This window comes from Mchenga conophoros, linkage group LG10 (assembly GCF_057382185.1).
Source record: "Mchenga conophoros isolate Kocher_MC1m ecotype Shallow Benthic linkage group LG10, M_conophoros_male_GT1.1, whole genome shotgun sequence".
In the NCBI taxonomy this organism is placed as follows: Eukaryota; Metazoa; Chordata; class Actinopteri; order Cichliformes; family Cichlidae; genus Mchenga; species Mchenga conophoros.
The window spans coordinates 20,714,203-20,733,831 of record NC_140535.1 but is presented as its reverse complement, the minus strand read 5'-3'; the positions used below and the strand labels follow the sequence as shown (position 1 = coordinate 20,733,831).

The following is a 19,629-nucleotide window of genomic DNA, read 5'->3' as shown; positions in this document are numbered from 1 at the left end:
ACAATAACATTTTAAAGTTATCTAAGCGACTTATATATCATGTTTAACCTGAGTAGCGAAAGACGGCGGGGGGTTGGAAAACGATTTGCCGGGAGTCGGATGCTCCCACCGGCTCTAGTGAGCCTTGAACCCGGGCTAGCTATCAAGCTAGTGGGTAACCGACATCTCCGAAAACGTCGGGGGGCTTTTAGAAATATGTGGTGTCTTGATAAACTGAGCAGATATTTGAGGTTTACACATCTACATTCTCGCCTGAAAATATGTTAAACGTTTATTTTGTGACCCAGAAAGAATGATGAAAGAGTAATATTAAAACTAGCTGCTGCTATTGTTGGAAACTGAGCAGGGCTGCGCTATGAATTCTGGGACACAGCTTTGTCTTCTTCTTCGGGGTTTATCGGCAGCTGGTATCCTTGTACATGCAGTGCTGCCATCTTCTGTTTCAGTCCGTTATTACACACTTAAATCCTACTACTTATTCGTGTGTCTTTTGGGATCTTACAAAGCTTCAAATGACGCGGCGACTATTAAATCAGTCGTCGACGATTTTGATAGTCGACATAATCGTGACTAGTCGACTAATCGTGGCAGCCCTATTCCAGACTCTATTTCAACAATCAATTGACAGTCACATCGTCCACCAGCTGTGGAAACACTCCACAGTCATCCCCATCCCCAAAAGAAACAACCCAAAGTCTCTGATGGATCTTCATCCTGTGGCCCTCACCTCACAGGTGATGAAGGCCATGGAGAAGATCATAAAACAGCGCATCATAAGAGCAACTGACCCCCTGATGGACCCACTCCAGTTTGCTTACTGTGCACACAGAGGTGTTGATGATGCAAAAATCTTCATCTTGAACTCCATCCACAAACATCTGGAACTCCTTGACTCCTCCGCCAGATTTCTGTTTGCTGATTTCTCATCAGCGTTCAACAGTCTGGAGCCTCATATCCTGGCCACTAAACTTTCCTCCCGATTTCATCTGGATGATCTGCTAACCCTGTGGATATTGGCCTTTTTGACAAACAGGACTCAGAAAGTTCGGGTCAACAACTCTCTTTTCCCGTCAACAACGTCCACTGGCTCCCCCCAGGGCTGTGTGCTCTCCCCTCTGCTCTACGTCCTCTACACCGTTGACTGCAGATCCACACAGCCCAAATGTCACCCGGTGAAATATGCTGACAACACAGTTCTCCTGTCACTGCTGTCAGGCCCCTCACAACGCCACAGGCCTGCTCTTCAGGAGTTTGAAGCTGTCACACCACTCTACAAACTTGAATTTGCTTCAGTCACCGCCACCACGGGAAGTCAGTGGAGGTAGTTGAGGAGTACAAATACCTGGGAACCATCTTTGACAACCTCCTTAAATTCTCTGCTAACACAGAGGAGATTCTCAGGAGGTGCCACCAACGGCTATACCTCCTTAGGAAACTCAACTCCTTTGAAGTCAGCACACCCATCATGTTGACTTTTTACTATGCCTTCCTGGAAAGTATCATGACCTTCTCCATCACCTGCTGGTTCCACTGCCTCAGCCTTCAGAACAGGAACAGACTGCAGCATCAGTGTGCTCTAAAATCATTGGCCTGCCTGTCAGAACTCTTGCACAAGACAGGCAGACAAAATCATAAACGACCTCTCTCACATTCTTCACCCCGCATTTCAGTCCTGCATTTCCTGCAGGACTGAGAGGAGGAGAGCCACCTTTGTCCCCAAAGCCACTCTGCTTTTTAACTCCAGCCGATAAGACCATGTCGCACACCAGAAACAATGGGAAAGTACAAGAGGAAAAAAAGAGACCTCTACTCATGCTGGGCTCCTGGGAGGACAGCATGAGAACAGGAAACAAAAAAAACTCCTCTGCACAAAAAAGCACATAAATGTCCCCAGCACAACATTATGGAACACGTGACAAGCCACAGGGTAGGGTGGGGGGTGAGGAGTAATCCGAAGCAAACACAGCAGCCATCCTGCCCAGCGCTATCATTCCAGCGCAGGCTTAGACCCGCCCTGTTCCCAGGAGAGAACAAGCATCGAAGGCGTTTGGAAAGGGAGGGGGGATGAGTGTGTGCATATCAGTGTATATGTATGTGTGTGCGTGTCCAGAGTTCAGCTGAGACAGAGTCCTTCGCCCTGCTAGGCTAAGTAAATAGTCTTCCAGCCAACCCAGGTGGCCTTACATGGAACAGAAAGGAACTGTCATGGTCCGGGTATGTGCCAGGGTGTCTCCCTCCGAATCGGCATCTCCACCCCTGGGAGGGGCCTCAGTGTTCTGCTGATTGCTCACACCTGTGGGTAATTAAGCCAGGGACTCATAAGGCCAGTGCACTCAACCTATCTTCGCCAGATTCTCAGCTAACCCTAGTTAGTGCAGGCCACCACTGTGATGTCGCACACACTTTGCAAACTACCTTGACTCATTGTGTGTTTCTCTCACAGCCACGCACCAAGTTGCCAGACACAAATCTCCGCCGAAGAGCTCCAATCCGGACGCTGGACCACCTGACAGTCCCACGAGCTGTTCACCCGACTCACCTGCCTGCCTCCCTGCCTCAACGCCAGGAATTTCAGATCACTCACCCCTCCACGCCACTACAGACCACCCGCGGCAAGTACGCAGTGCGAAGGAAAATTCAGAACGAACTGCTTGCCCATATTCCTCCTGAACCATACCTGAACATCTGTACTCTAATTACAGTGGCTCTGACCCTAACCCCGGACCCAGTTTGACTCTCCCTCCAGCCCAATCCCTGGAACTGCTGTTTCTACTGACCAACACCAGATTACTTACTTAGCCCAGGCTGCTTAAAACCCCTTTGGTTTAGTTGTGGCATTTTGCACTTGTTAAACGCACATTCCAGTTTCCTGTTTATGAACACTTACTAAGAAAATAAACGTTGTCTCTAAAACTAGTTACGTGCTGTTCGGCGTCCAGCATTTGAGTCCTTTCTCTTTTCAGGCAGCCTCGGCCATGACAGGAACAGTCTAAACACAGTCGTTATCAGTGGGGGGGGTTTTCAGTTCCAGCCTTGCAACCGCAGCTGGTGCCGAAAGGGTATCCGCATGAAGTGATGGTGCTTTTTTACTTTAGTGCGAACAGCTCATATGAATTTCAAAGCAGTTCTAACAGTCCAACACTGGTCTCTCAATCTCCCGTTGGAGAGCCGTGAGCTTCCCAAATTCAAATTCAAATTTGTTATCAAACTTGCGCTCTGTGATGTTGTCATTATTGTGCTCAAAGAGCCGATTCTGAAAACTCATGACCACAGTGAGCTTCCCCAAGATGTAATCCAATTTGCGCTCAGAGATGTTATTCCGAGCGCGCCCTCCAAGATGTAATCCAGTCTGCACTCAGAGATCTTATTCTGAGTTTCATCGTTTCAATCCCAGCGGGCACCCTTGTGGGGGGTTGAACAGCCGGTTCCGCTTTCTTAATTCTTCCATAAGTCAGGGCCAAGCCAGCTCCGATCAGCCAGAACCCTGTTACCATGGTTCAGAATAGGTAGATATCTTCAGCACTCAGGCTCACCCAAGCCCAAACTTCTCGTTGAGAAAGGGGTGTCAATTGCATTTAGGGACCAGTGGATCAAATCCATAATTCCTCTTTTAGGTTTTAGAGAGCAGACTGTGAGAGAATGTTCCAGGGAAAAGTAATACAAAATACATACACACATATATATATATATATATATATATATATATATATATATATATATATATATATATATATATATATATACACATATATATACACACACACACGCCCATACACATAGTAGGTGCATTATGCATGAAATGGTGACTGTGGATCTCCACAATGTCCAGTGACTTATGACATTGTGATTGAGGAGTTATAGAGTCTAACTGCTGTTGGGATGATCTGCGAAAGCGCTCCTTCCTGCAGCGAGATGTCATGTGTAATGTAAAACAGATATAATGTGAAGCATTACCAATATTCCAAGATTCTTCATTTGTCACATGCATTGTCATACAAGTACAACCCACAGTGAAATGTGTCCTGAACTGCTCCTTGACTGTGCAAACATTATAAACAATAAGTAAATTTAAATTTTTAAAACACCCAGAATTTTTTAATTAAAAAACTAGAAATGTACATTGTGCAAATGGAATGTTAAAGTGCTTTGTGCCATATTACCACAGCAATCTATTAACAGAGCAATGCAAGTAGAATAAACAAAATGACCAAAGTAATGTAAGTGGTGTAATTTAACAGAGTAATTGAATGAGTGACCAGAGTAATATAGTGTAATGTAAACAGAGTGACCAGAGTAATGTGAACAGAATAACCAGAGTAATATAAGCAGTGAAGCAGTATGATCAGCAGTGTGTGATGTAATAATAAATCAGATATGATATGAAATGTGACAGTGAGAATTATGAAATATGACAAGAATATGATAATAAGGTTGTGTTCCAGACCCTTATGGTGATGCTATGAGGGGAGTGGGGGCATGTTCTGATTTAGGACTCAGATGGCCTGAGGATAGAAGCGCTTCTTGAATCTCTCCGTTTTTGTCCTGATAGTGTGGAACCTTCTGCCTGATTGCAGAAGTGGAAACAGTTTGTTACTGGAATGGGACGAGTCCTTTAATATCCGAACTGCTCTGGACCAACATTTCCTGTGGTAACTGTCCAGTAGGAAAGGGAGAACAGACCTGCAGCAGTGGTCTGCCGCATGGACCACTCTCTGAAGAGTTTTTGGTCATAAACACAGCTATTCCCATACCAGTATGTTCTGTGTGAGGATGCGCTCCACAGCACCTGAATAGGAAGTCCTAAGGATCATTTGAGAGACCCCATCCCCATCGGAGATGGTACAGGTGCTGCCTAGCCTTTTTGGACTGGACCTCAATGCAAGCAGACCATGTCAGGTCTGAGGCAATGTGAACACCTAGATACTTCAGGGCAGTACCCTCTCCACTGGAGCTCCATTGATGATAGACTCACTGCTGACCCATTCTAAAGTCCTCCACCAGCTCCTTGGTCTTGGTCAGATGTTCAGCTGGAGGTGGTTGTCCCGACTCTACGATGCCAGGTTCTTCACCTCATCCAAATAGGATTGTTGATGGAGCAAACTTAACAATGGTATTGGAGCCATGAGTGGCCATGCAGTCAGAAGTATAGAGGGAATACACCAGTGGTGAGGGTATGCACCCCTGTAGTGCTCCCGTGTTGGTAGTGATGTTTTCAGAGACACACCTACCCACCTTCACCACCTGAGATCTGCCAGTGAGGCAGTCCAACACACATGCACATAGATGCCTCTTAAGTCCTAGAGTCTGGCTTGTTGTTCTTGGGCACGGAGCAATGGAGGATATTTTCAAGCATGTGGGGACCACGGACTTTACCAGGGAGTCATTGAAGATAGAAGTGAATACACCTACGAGCTGGTCAGCACAGCAATGCAGCAGATGGCCAGTGATGCCGTCTGTTCCCGCCACTGTTGTGGTGTTCACTCTCCTCAATGCCGCTCGGACATCGTGCTCCACTATGCTGATTACCTGTTCCTCTGTGCTGACATCACCGTCCTCTGTTGTCGGGCTGTAGTTAGCACTAGCCACCTGGCTAACCTTGAAACGGGCGTAGAACTCGTTCAGCTCATTGGTAAATGCAGAATCGACATTAATTGTCGTGGTGTCCCTGACTTTGTAATCTGCGATGGTGCGCAGTCTATGCCGCATGCTCTGTGTGTCACCCTGGTGGAAGTGAGACTCCACGCACTCCCGATACCTGTGTTTGGCATCCCTCACAACTATACAAAGCCACTTTTTAGGCGCTCATATTGCCAGTGGCGAGACCAGCATTGTATGTGGCGGTCCTGGTGTTCACTGCAGTGCGAATCAATCCGTCCACCACGGTTTCTGGTTTGGGAGTATCTTGACTCTTACAGTAAGGATGATCTCCCCTGCTACAATGCTAATGAAGCTAACTGCTACTTCCGTAAACTCGCTAATGTCATTGATAACCGAAACATGTCCCGGTCTACGTGTTTAAATGCTTTCTGTAGCGTAGCTTCTGACTGGGCAGACCAGCATTTCACCTCCCTCGTGACTACTCATCAATATGTATGTTTTGTTTATACTAAGGAATGAGGAAATGGGGTTGTGGTCAGATTTGGATGTGAAACAGTTTTGTTGCCCTACTTGTATGGCGTGTAGCAATGGCCCAAAATTCTTTCTCCCCTCATCGGACACGTAATGTGTTGGTAAAAGTTCGGCATAACTTCTCTGAGGTTTGCTTTATTAAAGTCTCTTGCCACAATGAGGGCTGTACCTGGATCTTGGTTTTGAAACGCACTCAGCATATCATGTACTTTAGACAAAGCCATACTTGTGTCCACCGTGGGGTGGGATAGGCGGTGGCCAAGGTGAACTCACGACACAGGTAAAAGGGGTGATACTTAATTGTCAAGTATTCCAAATGAGGCGAGCAGTCACTGGAGACAGTAGAAATACTTCTGGCATTGCACTAATTTCTGTTTACCATGAGAACCACCCCTCCACCTTTGGTTTTGTTCAACTCTCCCATTCTGTCCGTACTAGTGATGTTCGATTCGTGAACGAATCGTTCAATACTCGAGAATCACTTTACTGACTCGTGAATCATGATTCACAAGCCCAACTGACTCACTGACTCATCCCTGTTGCTGTTAGCAAACTAATTCCATTAGTAGAAATATATCTAGCTTATAATTAAAATTGTGGGGGGGAAAACAACAGCCAGTTTCGTAACAAAAGCATTTCTGCTCTGAACTGGAAGAAAAAACCCTGAGTAGAAGCTCACATCAAGAAAATAGCTCCTCGGTTCAGAGTAGCATCGTGCTGCTAACATGCTAACAACACATTTGAGTTACTCACCCCCTCGCTTCCTGTGCTGAATCGTAAGCATAAGCGAATCACTCAGGACTCGCTCACCCCCTCCCTCCTGTGCTTAATCATAGAGCGAACGAATCACTCACTCACTAACCCCCTCCCTCCTGTGCTGAATCAAAGAGCGAACGAATCACTCAGGACTCACTAACCCCCTCCCTCCTGTGCTGAATCAAAGAGCGAGCGAACGAATCACTCACTCACTCACTCACTCACCCTCTCCCTCCTGTGCTGAATCATAGAGCGAGCGAACGAATCACTCACTCACCCCCTCCCTCCTGTGCTGAATCATAGAGCGAGCGAACGAATCACTCACTCACCCCCTCCCTCCTGGCTCACAGCTTCTTCTTCTTCTTGGTTGGCAACCAATGTTAAGGCGCATTACCGCCCCCTGGCTCACAGCGCAGTGTACATTTAGATGAGAAAATATATATTTGACACACTTAAGGAAAATACTAATAAAATACAAATAAACAAAATAAATGTTTATTAAGCAATTTTGATAGGAAATTGCTTAATTTTAGAAATGTTTTTGCTCTTTTTTTCTCTATAAAATTGTTGGTTTTTTGGGGGGAGGGGGGGGGGGTTTAATCATTCATCTTAGCAGTGGGATTTACATGAAAAGGGAAACAAATTAAGTTTGAGTGAAAATGTAAAATTTTTGCACTCTCTGGTCAACTGACTCAGTGAATCAAATGACTCAAAAAATCCGATTCACTTTGGTGAGTGACTCATTAACACTCGATTCAGTAAAAAGAATCAAATTTACCATCACTAGTCCGTACAGAACACTGAGAATCAGTCCAAAAGATTTATGGCATGGTCTGGCACAGATGGGGGTCAGCCCTGTCTCAGTGAAGTACAGAATGTTACAATCCCTCAGGAAAGTAACTCTGGCCCTTATCTTGTCCAGCTTTTACCTACATGACTTTGAAAAGAAGATGTCGCTGGACTCTGCAAATGGTTGTTTTTGTAAAATGAGGTCTGCAAAGCCAGATTGAAAATGATCAAGATTCCTTTATTGCTGCTGCTTGGCCACAACCTTTTCTAAAACCTTAGCAAGTAGCAGTAAATATGAATTATGAGACTGGCATGTAGCTATCAAGAAGAGAAGAGACAGACTTATTTAATTTTTTTCAAATGGGCCGATAAAAACATTTGTGAACCCAGGCCTGCTTACAGCTGACACAAGGGAAAAGAGCACTGCTATAAGTATCAGAGCACAATGTTGCTCTGCTTCTATTTGTAGATAGCCTTCACAAAATAGAGGCTCCCTAAACAAACGATAAAACACACAGAATTATAGAAGATTAACAGAAGCTCTTTACATGGCATTGATTAACACAGCTGCTGAGAACAACATCACCTTTGTGCGACCTGCATATTTTATTATAAGTGGTTTTATTGGCATACCTAATATTAGATATTATTTTGTCTTTCTGTGTTTTATTTACATTCTTGCAGTGGTGGGAAACACATTAGTGATGATTGTAATAACATTGGATCACATGTTGAGAAGTCCAAAATATATTGCTGTTTTTAACCTTGCATTTACAGACCTGTTAAGTAGCTCTGCTTTGATGCCAAAGGTTGTTGACATTTTTCTGTTAAACCATTATTATATTTCCTACAATGACTGCTTGACTTTCATGTTTTTCTGCTCTACTTTTTATGCGATGCAAACTTTTAATCTGGTTGTATTGTCCTTTGACAGAGTCATGGCTATCATGTACCCGCTGCACTATCAAATGAGAGTGAGCCACAAGCTCATTTTAACTTTGATTGCTTTTTTCTGGCTTCTTGCCACAACTCTTATACTCATTGTAGTTGGCCTTCTCACAAGACTTTCTTTTTGTAAGTCTGTTGTTATTCAGAGCTATTTCTGTGATCATGGTCCTATGTATCGTCTTGGCTGCAATGATATTACCCCCAATCGTGCAATTGCTGGTTTGGCACCAGTTATAATTCTTGGGTTTCCACTGGCATTTATCGTAGGAAGTTACTGCTGTATTGGCTATTCTTTGTCAAAAATTTCTACATTTAGGGAAAGAGTGAAAGCTTTCAAAACCTGCACAGGTCACCTTTCATTAGTGGCAATTTATTTCCTTCCATTTACATTTGTGTATATCTTTGGGAGTGTAATACATCCAAATGCTAGAATCATAAGCCTTTCTATTAGCACTGTATTGCCTCCCATGTTAAACCCGATTATCTATGTTCTTCAGACACAGGAGATCAAAGAGTCATTAAAGAAGTTGTTGCAAACTAGAGCGCAGTTTAGAATTGCAGAAAAATACTGATAAGGATTTAGGATTCGAAATGATAAAGTATTCCAATATCCTTCAGTACCACTCTACACATCAAATTTTGAATTTCTGGGTATTACAATATGTGCCATTTAAAGCAGCAGTCCCCAACCCCCGGGCCACGAAAATTTATGGTTTTCGGGTTTTTTATCGTAAACCCAGTTTTTCTTGTTCTTTCCGCGTGTTGTAGTTGTGCGTCTTATTTTGAAAGGAATATTTACACCTTACCATAGCAACCAGATAGCATTAAGGGGCAGAGAGGTGGACGTTTCTCTCAATGTTGTTGGCGCAGTTCAGGAGGATGCTGCTAATAAAGTTACACAATTACACAGTGAATTTCACGTTTATTATTATATTTACAAAGTACCACAAATTTTGTCTTGGTTGTATCATTTTATTTTTTTGTATTTATCTGTGACACCTTAAGCCCTTTGCTCAAGGAATCCGTCTACAGAATGAAAGGGCGATCCAAATAGAACTCTATGAGTGTGGTGCAACTGGGCAGAGGGATAACACATCTGCAAATCCAGCAACATCTGCTCTCTGGGCTGGTGTGAGATGGTTACATCTCTCGGCTACCTTGGGAAAGACTGTCCCCGCAGATGTGCTGGAAGTGGTGATATCCATGAAAGATGAATGGATGGTTTGCAACAAGATTATAACATGATAAAATGTGGACCAAGTGAGCCGTACAAATACTTTCTGGATGCACTGTAATCTTTTGCACCAACACATCTGCTTCCTATATGGACTTTTCTTTTGCACTTTTTACTAATATATACATGAAGCAAAGATCAAACGATATATGATTCAACGCACAAATGACTGGTCTATGTATACACACTGTCAGGGCTCTGTGTGCGGGCAGGTGGAAATGTGGAACCAAATGCAGGACTCCGAGACAAAATGTAACTGAAAACCACAGCTTTTATTGCTGGCATGAAACAAAAACAGAAACCAAACCATGAAACCAAACAGGAACACACAGGCAGGATCTGAGGGTATGACGCGACAATGAGCACAGGAAAACACAGGGCTAATATACACAGGGTGGTAAACATTTTTCATGACATTGGATTTACAGCCAGAGGATGTCATATTCCACACAGACAGATGAGGCAAATTCACAGGTTACTTAAACTAAATTAACTTCTGACTTGAAAAGTGTTGATAATGATATTTTATACTCAGAAGGACAAACGGAGGTGGTGAACACACAGTTTCCTCAATACAATTACATGAAAGTGTAGTGTTAGGAGCACTTAACCAATCGGAATTATGGTGATTGGATAGTAAGTTTACTGGCAGGAAAGTGGCTTATTTTACAAAAAAAGTTCATACATTTTCCCCATAGTATATGTTTATGTTAAATGCATACAATGCTGATTAAAAGCTGTGATGCGTGTATGTGTGTGTGTTTACCTGTTTGCACTGCACGGGAGTTTAGTATTAAAAGCATTATTAAAATGCATGAGCTTTTTAAGCCCTTTAGTCAGTAAGATTGAAAAAACCTACTATATTAATAAAGTTTAGCTTACTTCAAGCCAGTAAGGAGAGCTGGCAAAAATGCTGTGTGAGTTGACAGATTTATCACAATTCTCTTATTGAGACATTGGCGAATCTGACAGATTATTATTAGTATTTCATTAAATTGATGTTTAAACAACAGTTTTAGTCTTTTCTACCTACTGCCGCAATAGCATTTAACCTTAATCTGTCTGCTAATTTGCCGTATGGTCAACAGATTAAACTAGAAATCTACATTTAGAGAATTGTTGGCTTTCTCTAAGAGCAACATGACAAAATTAGAGCTGTCAGCGTTAATCTCGTTAAAATGACGTTAACACCTTAACCGCATTAATGCGGCAAATCTCTGTTAGCGAGTTACCACGGATCGCCCTGTGCGTGGGGCTGCACGTCGTCAACACGTTAACGAGCTAACCGCATATTGCGTTGACACTGTGCATCCCCACGCCTTGCTTTACAGGAAACTGATGGGCAATATTTAGCATTTTTCATATTTTAGGATTATATACTGATGTATATAATCTGGAAATTGTGAAGCTGTTTGCAGTCAAGTCAAGAATAAAGTCTAAGAACCTTTATTTATTACCAATGAAAAACAGGGAAAGACAAAGGAACTAATCCTGATCCTTTCTCAGAGATCTGAGGGATATTTCAGGAACTGTGACTCAATTTTCCTAAATGGTTATTAGGCAGTGATTTCATGATTGCTGATCTCTTATCCTGAACATATCATACCACTTCCATGTCCTGAGTGCTAAGGCTAGTTAAAGTAGTTTGGGTGGGTAGTTCAGGGGCTGAGGGTATCTCAGTCAGAGGGACTTTTAGAGGCAAATATAAATAATTTTTTTTAGTTTTTTTTATTTTAAAAGGGTAAAATACTCCCAAACTTATGTTACTTGAGGCTAGTCAGTGTGGATTTCCTGATTCATCTGAGGCACCAGAACTTCCATTTTGTGCCAGAATACAAAACATAAAACTAATGGTTTGCTGGTTTAAGTAATGTCATCTAACACTAAAATTTGATTAGATGAAAACACAGAAAACACAGGTTACAACTTTGTTAACTTTGTTTTTTGTTTATTTTTTCATTCTGACTATTGCGACTGATTAGATCAATTACCAAAGAAAGAAAGAAAAGCACCAGGGTAGAAAAAACATTCACATACAGTACAGTTCTTATACAGCAATGCCAAAAAGAAAAAGAAAATACTCCAGAGACTATTAAATCTCCAGGGGCTCTAAATTCAAACTATTACACTGAATATTATCCAAAGGGACATATTAATAAGCTATTGTTGCCAAACAAAAGAAATTAGTTCCCTGGGTATATTAGAGATGTTCAGATAATCCCTCAGAGAGAAATAACAGACTGCTTTAGGCCTACAGGAAACTGATCTACATTCTGTAGCGTTGTGTTGTAATCAAAATGATTTCCAAGAAAACTGAAACAGCACTGTGGTTGTAACTTACACTTAGTTTCACAATATGTTGGACAGTGTTTGGAGTTTTGCCTCTACGCATCACCATAATAGATATTAAAACAGTCAAGATATGATTCAAATGGAGAGTTTAAGTTTTCATTTAAGAGGTTGTATGAAGTGTTACATTAACTTTTCAGGTATTGGAGGCATTTTTATGTACTCCTGCTTAGATTTAACCTGAATGAATGAGCTCCAGTCACTAGGAGTGCAACGATGTACAAAATTCACGGTTTGGTTTGTTACGATACTTTGGTGTCACGGTTCGATATTTTTTTTGATACAAAAAAAATGTTCATGCCTTTTTTAAGTTATTCAAATTATAAATTATTTCTTTTAACTCAAAAGTATAGTTTCTAAATTAAATGTTGCTGAAACAACAAAATAAAAAATAAAAATTATCTGATGGAGAAATCACTCATCTGTGGAAAAGAGTTTATTACAGAGAAACTGCTCTTTCCAAAATAAAAGCTATTTTGTCGACAGCAATAAAAGTAACAATTGCCCTGTCTATCTCTTGCCCTCTTAGAATCATGTGCTAACGGCTGTCTAAATAACTTGGGTAAAGTTTGTAGCATGCGTGTTTATTGTTGTTTTTGTCTGCTTCCACTTGTCTTTGCATTAGCGTGATGTCAGCGTAAATGTGCAGTCATATTCGTTGTGTTCCGACCAATGTAATTGAGCATTGCGTGGCACATTCGACATACTGTTGTACTTTTGTCCACGACGTGCTGAAGTAGAGTCTTACTTAACATGAAAACCAAAACGGTTCCAAATGCCAGATCTGAATGACGGTGGATGAGGTTCAATTTTGGGTAGCGTTGAGGCAGTTGCCATGCTAACTTGAGTGAATGCATATGGGCGGCGCTCAGTGGATCTGCGCTCGACAATGCAGCCTAGGCGGAGTAATCAAACACAGATCCACTGATCCCTCAACACAGACGGCATCATCAGAAGAAAAGTTGATCAAATAAATTAAAAATTTTATATTGTTCAATAAATATGCGTACCGAACCCAAAGCACTGTATTGAACGATTCAATACAGATACATGTATTGTTGCACCCCTACCAGTCACATATTGATTTATTTAATCAACTGTGGTGACGTAGAGACAAAACTGTGTGTATTTGTCTGATGAATTTTGGGCCTAATTATTGATCTGTGATTGACTCTTTCAGTGAGTTTGTTCACCAAATCACTTGGTATAATACAGTCCCTAGGCCTGAGTTGCCTGAATAATAAGTGAAAAGGCCCTAAAAGATTACAGGTTTACAGAATTAGCATGATCTTACTTTCCATCCTTACAAAGAGGTCTGTGAACTACTCTTCAGGCTGATCCCAGAGGAATCCCACCACAGTGCCACTGTATCTTCTCATTTTCCCCCCACAAGAGGCCTGATCTGTTTTTCTACTCCTAATAGGCTGTTCCTTGGAGGACAACACTGTTGTCTGCTAAACTTGTTATGACCAAACTGACTAATTGATCCTGAGAGGCTTCAGAGAAAAACACAAATATTTATCACACAGATGGCTCAACTTATAATTGTTCAAGAACTTTTTGTTTTTTTCTAGTCATTTTAAAGGTGCATTCAGATGCTTCCATCACAGGGGTCTTTCTTACACATCTGACTATGACATTTTGGTTTTTGAGCTTATATCTTATTTATTATTTTTGTGGATTTTTGCTCTGGAACAGAAAAAAAGGCAGAATATAGCAGGTAGTGTTCTTTCTTAAAAGAGAATTTTCATTTAAATTCTTTTAAATAATAGAATTAGTGACTTTTAGATGAAAGCCCGTGCTTCTCTGCACAGGGTCTACAAGGCCTGCAGCAAAACACACAGTCTTGGTAATGTTCATTATGTGGCCTCATGTAGTGTCTTAATTTTGAAGCCAATCCTCACATTAAATCAAAACACATGAATTCCCTTCAGTTTATCTCATATAACTCACATAATATTATACTCACTGACTCAATGCTTTGTAAGGGTCACAATGATCAATCCACTTCTTCATTTTGGGTCCAAAGACCATGGGCTGGCGGGGGCCCTGCTGTAACAAAATGGGAATAAAATTCAGACTTTCCAATTACGCCAAAATGTGCAATACATCAGAGTTTTATATGGTTACACAATAAATCAAGATAAAAGGTGTGACACTTGACTCCACTGACCTTTACGTATTGTGATAGGCCTTGGTATAGGCCCCATTTGAAATATAGTCAACTGCCCCAAATAATTGATGGTAAATTACATTTTCAGAATCAGAATCAGAATCAGAAATACTTTATTAATCCCGAGGGAAATTAGGGTTACAGCAGGCAGCACGCTAATGGCGCATGCGCACTTACAAAGGAACCTTCTGACCAACTTTACACAAACATCACATTGGGCAGACATGTCAGAAGGTAGGCTGATAGGAAAAAACAACGAAAATCACAAGGGGCAAAGAACAGTATGAAAGAAGGGCTTATATGGCTTCTTTTACATGTAGCAGGCTGTCTTGATAAATAAATAACCTTTATAACTGCCACAATTTTGCCTTTAGGCCTAACTTCATTCTTCTTCATTAAACAAGGTGCTGTAAACAATCTTCGCAGATTTTGGACACATCATTTGCAGTTGCTGCAGATTTGTCAGGTGTGCATGTCCTGCGCACTTGCCAGAGATGCTTATTGGACTGTCATCTGGTGAAATCTGGTTTCTTGAACATGACTCTTTGGCATGTTCAAGAAAACAGTTTGAGATGATTTGAGCTTTGTGAGCTTTGGGTGGTACGAAGGGCCCCAAAGTGTGACAAGAAAATATCCCGGCACAATTACAGCACTAGCAGCCTGAACCATTGATACAAGGCAGAATAGATTCATGCTTTTATGTTGTTTAAAAAAAATTCTGACCCTACAATCCACATGTCAGAGCAGAAATTGAGACACTGAGAAATTGAGATGTTTTATAAACACATGTGCATAAGGACATTTATTTCAACTTTCACACTTATCAGGATCATTGCATAATTTGCAATTATGGTGTGATGATGACCTGGTTTGACCTCCAATGGAAAGAAAATGGTTCAGGCTGCTGGTGCTGTAATTGTCCCTTGAACCAAACATGTTGAAAAACAGCTGAAAGAAGCCTACACTCATAACAGACTTGTGTGCTTGATTTTTGTAGAGGGCCTGTCTGTGTGGCATACAAGAAATGGAAGATGTGTTAAAGATGATGAAGTAAAGAAAAAAGGAAAATAAAGGTTGCCCTGAGGGTAGTGGGAGGGATGAGGACAGAGTGTGTTAGAAAACTGAGACAAAAATAATATCACAATGTAAAGTTTTTGTTTTAAATACCATAGAAATCATAAATTCTTAAATAAAAATGAAGAAACTGATGAACATTTAAGGCTGATAGCTGAACTCTTTTAAACCATGAAAGTAATTGTAGACTACAGTATGTTGAAAATTAAATTGAATTGTGCAGACTTATAAGCATATTTATGAAATGTGGTGTAATTGCTCAGTTTATGACCACTAGGGCTGGTCCATATTATAACGTTCATGGTAATACCGGTACAATGTTTGGCAACGATAAGAAAATAAAATATTACGATAGAATATGGGTAAAACGCGCATGCGCAGTGCTTTTGTTTTCATACGCACATGGCCAAAAAAGCAAGGCGGCAATGGAGAATGAGAAGGGGGAAAGGGGATTGTTGAGTGAAACGGATGAACCAGAATTGGTTTGTAAAAATGGTGCAACTTCAATGATGTGGAACTGCTTTGGTGTTTGTCTGTCAGATACCCACCAAAGCACATTTTTTTGTGGAAGATGCAAGCGGGCCGTCGTTATTGCCGTATTTGTCGGACTAAGGTGCTCGTAAATCTGGGAGTAATCTGGGTCCAAAACGGTCTGAAAGGTCTGAAAATGGTAACTGGTAAATGGCCTGTATTTGTATACTGCTTTACTTAGTCCCTAAAGACCCCAAAGCACTTTACACATTCAGTCATCCACCGATTCACACACACATTCACACACTGGTGATGGCAAGCTACATTGTAGCCACAGCCGCCCTGGGGCGCACTGACAGAGGCGAGGCTGCCGGACACTGGCACCACCGGGCCCTCTGACCACCACCAGTAGGCAATGGGTGAAGTATCTTGCCCAAGGACAGAATGACCAAGACTGTCGGAGCCAGGGCTCAAACCGATTGCAAGACGAACTGCCAACTCCTTAGCCACGATCGCCCCAAAACTGTCTAAATTCTTTCAACTTTAATAAAATGACCTGCTTTACCAGGTGTAACACGTAAGTTTAACATCCACGCATCCGTGAAAACAGAATTCATTACATTTAACGGAGTTAGAAGTTAGTAGGAAGTTAGCTCGCTAGTTTCGCTAGTTACCTAAGCATGATATAGCATGTTCTGACGGAGAGATTTCTGAAAAAATTCAAACGTACAGCTCTGCTATCACTTCCAACATAAATGAAGACAGGAAACTAAACAGCAGTGACGTTTGTAGGGTTACTGAAGTTGGGCTAGGTGGTATATAATGATGACCAACTTGAACGCTAGCGAAACAGCTATGTTAGCATGACATAAACAGTGAAGCTGCAGGATGAACGCTAACACTTTTCCACTCGATAAAAGTTAGTGTGAGGGTTCCTGATGGTTAGAGACAAATGCAATTGCGTGGCAGGGTGCTGTAAACGGACCAAACTTCAGTCAGAAGAACAACTGAGATAATCCATTCATAGTACGAAGTTAGTCATTAATATACTGCAACAACATGAGAATAGAGCAGCTGTGACAGAATACAGCATTAATGAATCAATGGTACAGACGTGGAGGAAGCAAGAAGAATGAGTTGAATAAAGTTTGATTTAAGCTAAACAAAGCAGTCAGATAATGTGCCTTATAATCCCGTGCACCTTATGGTCCAAAACATACGCATACCTCTTTTTAACTTCAGTGGATATTATACATGGTTATGCTCAGGATATGTCAGCCCATTTCTACTGGAAATGCCTTTTGGTTAAACTTTCAGCAAGAAATTGCATTTGCACTTTTAATATTTTATATAGCTTTAATGCACATGAAAAACAGCTGCTTGTTTAAGTGAAAATAAATGGATGGGTTTTTTGCGCTAGTAAAGTTGTGGAGTTGTATTTTGTCTGGCATTAGTTATATCGTCAGCTATAATGTTATCGCAAATTTTCAAATATATATTGTGAGAAATATTTTTGGCCATATCACCCTGCTCTAATGACCACTGCAGATTGTTGAGCTTAATTATTTATTTAAAAAATGAACAGGGCCCACATTGACTTCTTGTGTACAGTACAGTGTGCATGCAAAATTCAAAACTGGAACAAAGTCGCGGGCTAACGTTAATATTTATTGAAATATATTTATTCCTCCAGATATAAGAATGAATCTTTTCTTATGGACTCAAACACGTTTTGCTGAAAAACTGAATATGGAACAAGCAAAGCTTAGTACTAAACAATATATATATTAGCTGTATAATATAGGGATGGCACGATTCCACTTTTTTATGTCCGATACCGATACCGATATCATAAATTTGGATATCTGCCGATACCGATATAAATCCGATATATCTATTTTTTAAACTGTTTTTGTATAAGTTCAAAGTCAAATTTAAAAAGACAAAACACTAAAGCTATTCTCTTATACTTGCATGCAAGAAAAAGACTGCACCCAAAATATTGCTCACTTCAACAATGCATATCTCTTTATTTAAACTTTAGCACTGTTTAGCTGTCACCACTATCAAAATATCCATCCTGAAAGTGCGCAACATAATGCAGAACTTTAAATGTCGAAGTATTTAAAGTAACATTCATCAAAATAAAAGTGCAACATTATGCAGAACTTTAAATCTTGAAGTATTTGAAGTAAAATTCAAGTAAATAAAAGTGCAACTTTATGCAAATTTCAAAACCCCTTTGGTACTGAAAAAAGGTGCAATTTTAGCAGAGCAAACAACATTCTTGTAATAATGCAGTTGTAACTTTTTTTTTCACTTTAACATGAGAGGTAGGTTCTTCTTCAGAAAGATCAACATTTCAACCTTCTCAGCTGTCAGCCTGCTTCTCCTTTCATTAATGATAATGGAGGCTGTACTGAAGAGTCTCTCACTCTCAATACTTGTGGTAGGTGCACAGAGAAATTTAGCTGCTGTAGAAACCAGAGTGGGAAATCTAAGTTTGTTGATTTGCCAGTACAGCAGTGGATTATCTGAGCATTGAATGGTCGGCTCACTAAGGTAAGTTTGCACTTCAATGCGTGCACTTGTCGTGGCTAACTGAGGAACAGGATCTTGAGTGTTTTCCTTCAGGATTTCATCAAAAACACTTTCAAGTCTTCTTTGCTGGCTCCAAGACTACTGATGTCCCCTCTGCTGGCTCTGAGGAGTTTAATGTAGTTCTCAAAAACTCCATCTTCCTCACCTCTGCCATCAAAGCATCTTTAGCTTGTTTTGAGGTTTCTACACTCGTGAAGTACCTGAAATGAAAAAAGTCCAAACTTGAATATTAAACAATCATTAAATTTATCATTAGTATCATTCAGCAGTGTGATTAAACTATCATTCCTCATTCTTGCTATTTATTCCATGCCCATTATAAAGACCTCAACATACTTTGCTGTACTACTCTGAATCAGACAATACATGTTATAATGCGCAATGGTGGTGTCCTGACTGAATGACAAGTCTATCACAAGTAATCTAGAATGTCCTCACCATTTTCTGACACACTCTCTCTAATGCACTTACACACACACACACACACACACGCACACACACACAAAACAAGTTGATCTGTTAAAATAACATGAGTGAAGCCTTACATACCTGTCTTTATATCTTGGATCCAGCAGTGTTGCAACTGTGTATAGTGGCTCGGATTCCACGTCTCTGAAGCGTCTGTTAACCGCTTCGAGAAGAGTGCCTTTCATTTTCTTTATTCCATCGTCGGCCTCATTTTCTTGGGAGAGCACGCGCTTAAGGACGCAGACAATAGGGATGACATCAGATGCAGATGAGGATGATGCGCTTACCTCCTTTGTTAACTCCTCAAAGGGAGCTAGAGCTGTCAGGACCTTTTCCAGTAACCCCCACTGCTGTGCACTAAGTGTGGCAGGCAGATCATACTCTGCAGAATATGCACACAAGGCTCGCTTCTGTTCTGTGAGGGTCTTGATCATATAATATGTGCTATTCCATCTTGTTCGCACATCTTGTATCAGACGTTTGGGTGACATGTTCAGCTCCATTTGAATGTCCTCCAAACGCGAATATGCCTGTGGTGAGTGTTTGAAGTGACCCACTATTTTTCTGCCCACTGTCACAGCATCACATACACCACGTTGTGCAAGCAGTCCCTCATTCACCACAAGTTGCAAACTGT

The 19,629-nt window shown here is 41.1% G+C and overlaps 1 protein-coding gene and 1 pseudogene across 1 annotated transcript; one reads left to right on the top strand and one right to left on the bottom strand.

Moving 5' to 3' along the window:
* Positions 1 to 8,222: 8,222 nt before the first annotated feature.
* Positions 8,223 to 9,194, top strand: LOC146565823 (olfactory receptor 1500-like). The gene has a single exon (XM_085290168.1). It carries the CDS (start codon positions 8,223 to 8,225, stop codon positions 9,192 to 9,194), a length of 972 nt encoding a protein of 323 aa, XP_085146294.1.
* A 9,045-nt stretch (positions 9,195 to 18,239) lies between these two features.
* On the bottom strand, positions 18,240 to 19,291 carry LOC146565822 (zinc finger BED domain-containing protein 4-like; annotated as a pseudogene).
* Positions 19,292 to 19,629: the final 338 nt, after the last annotated feature.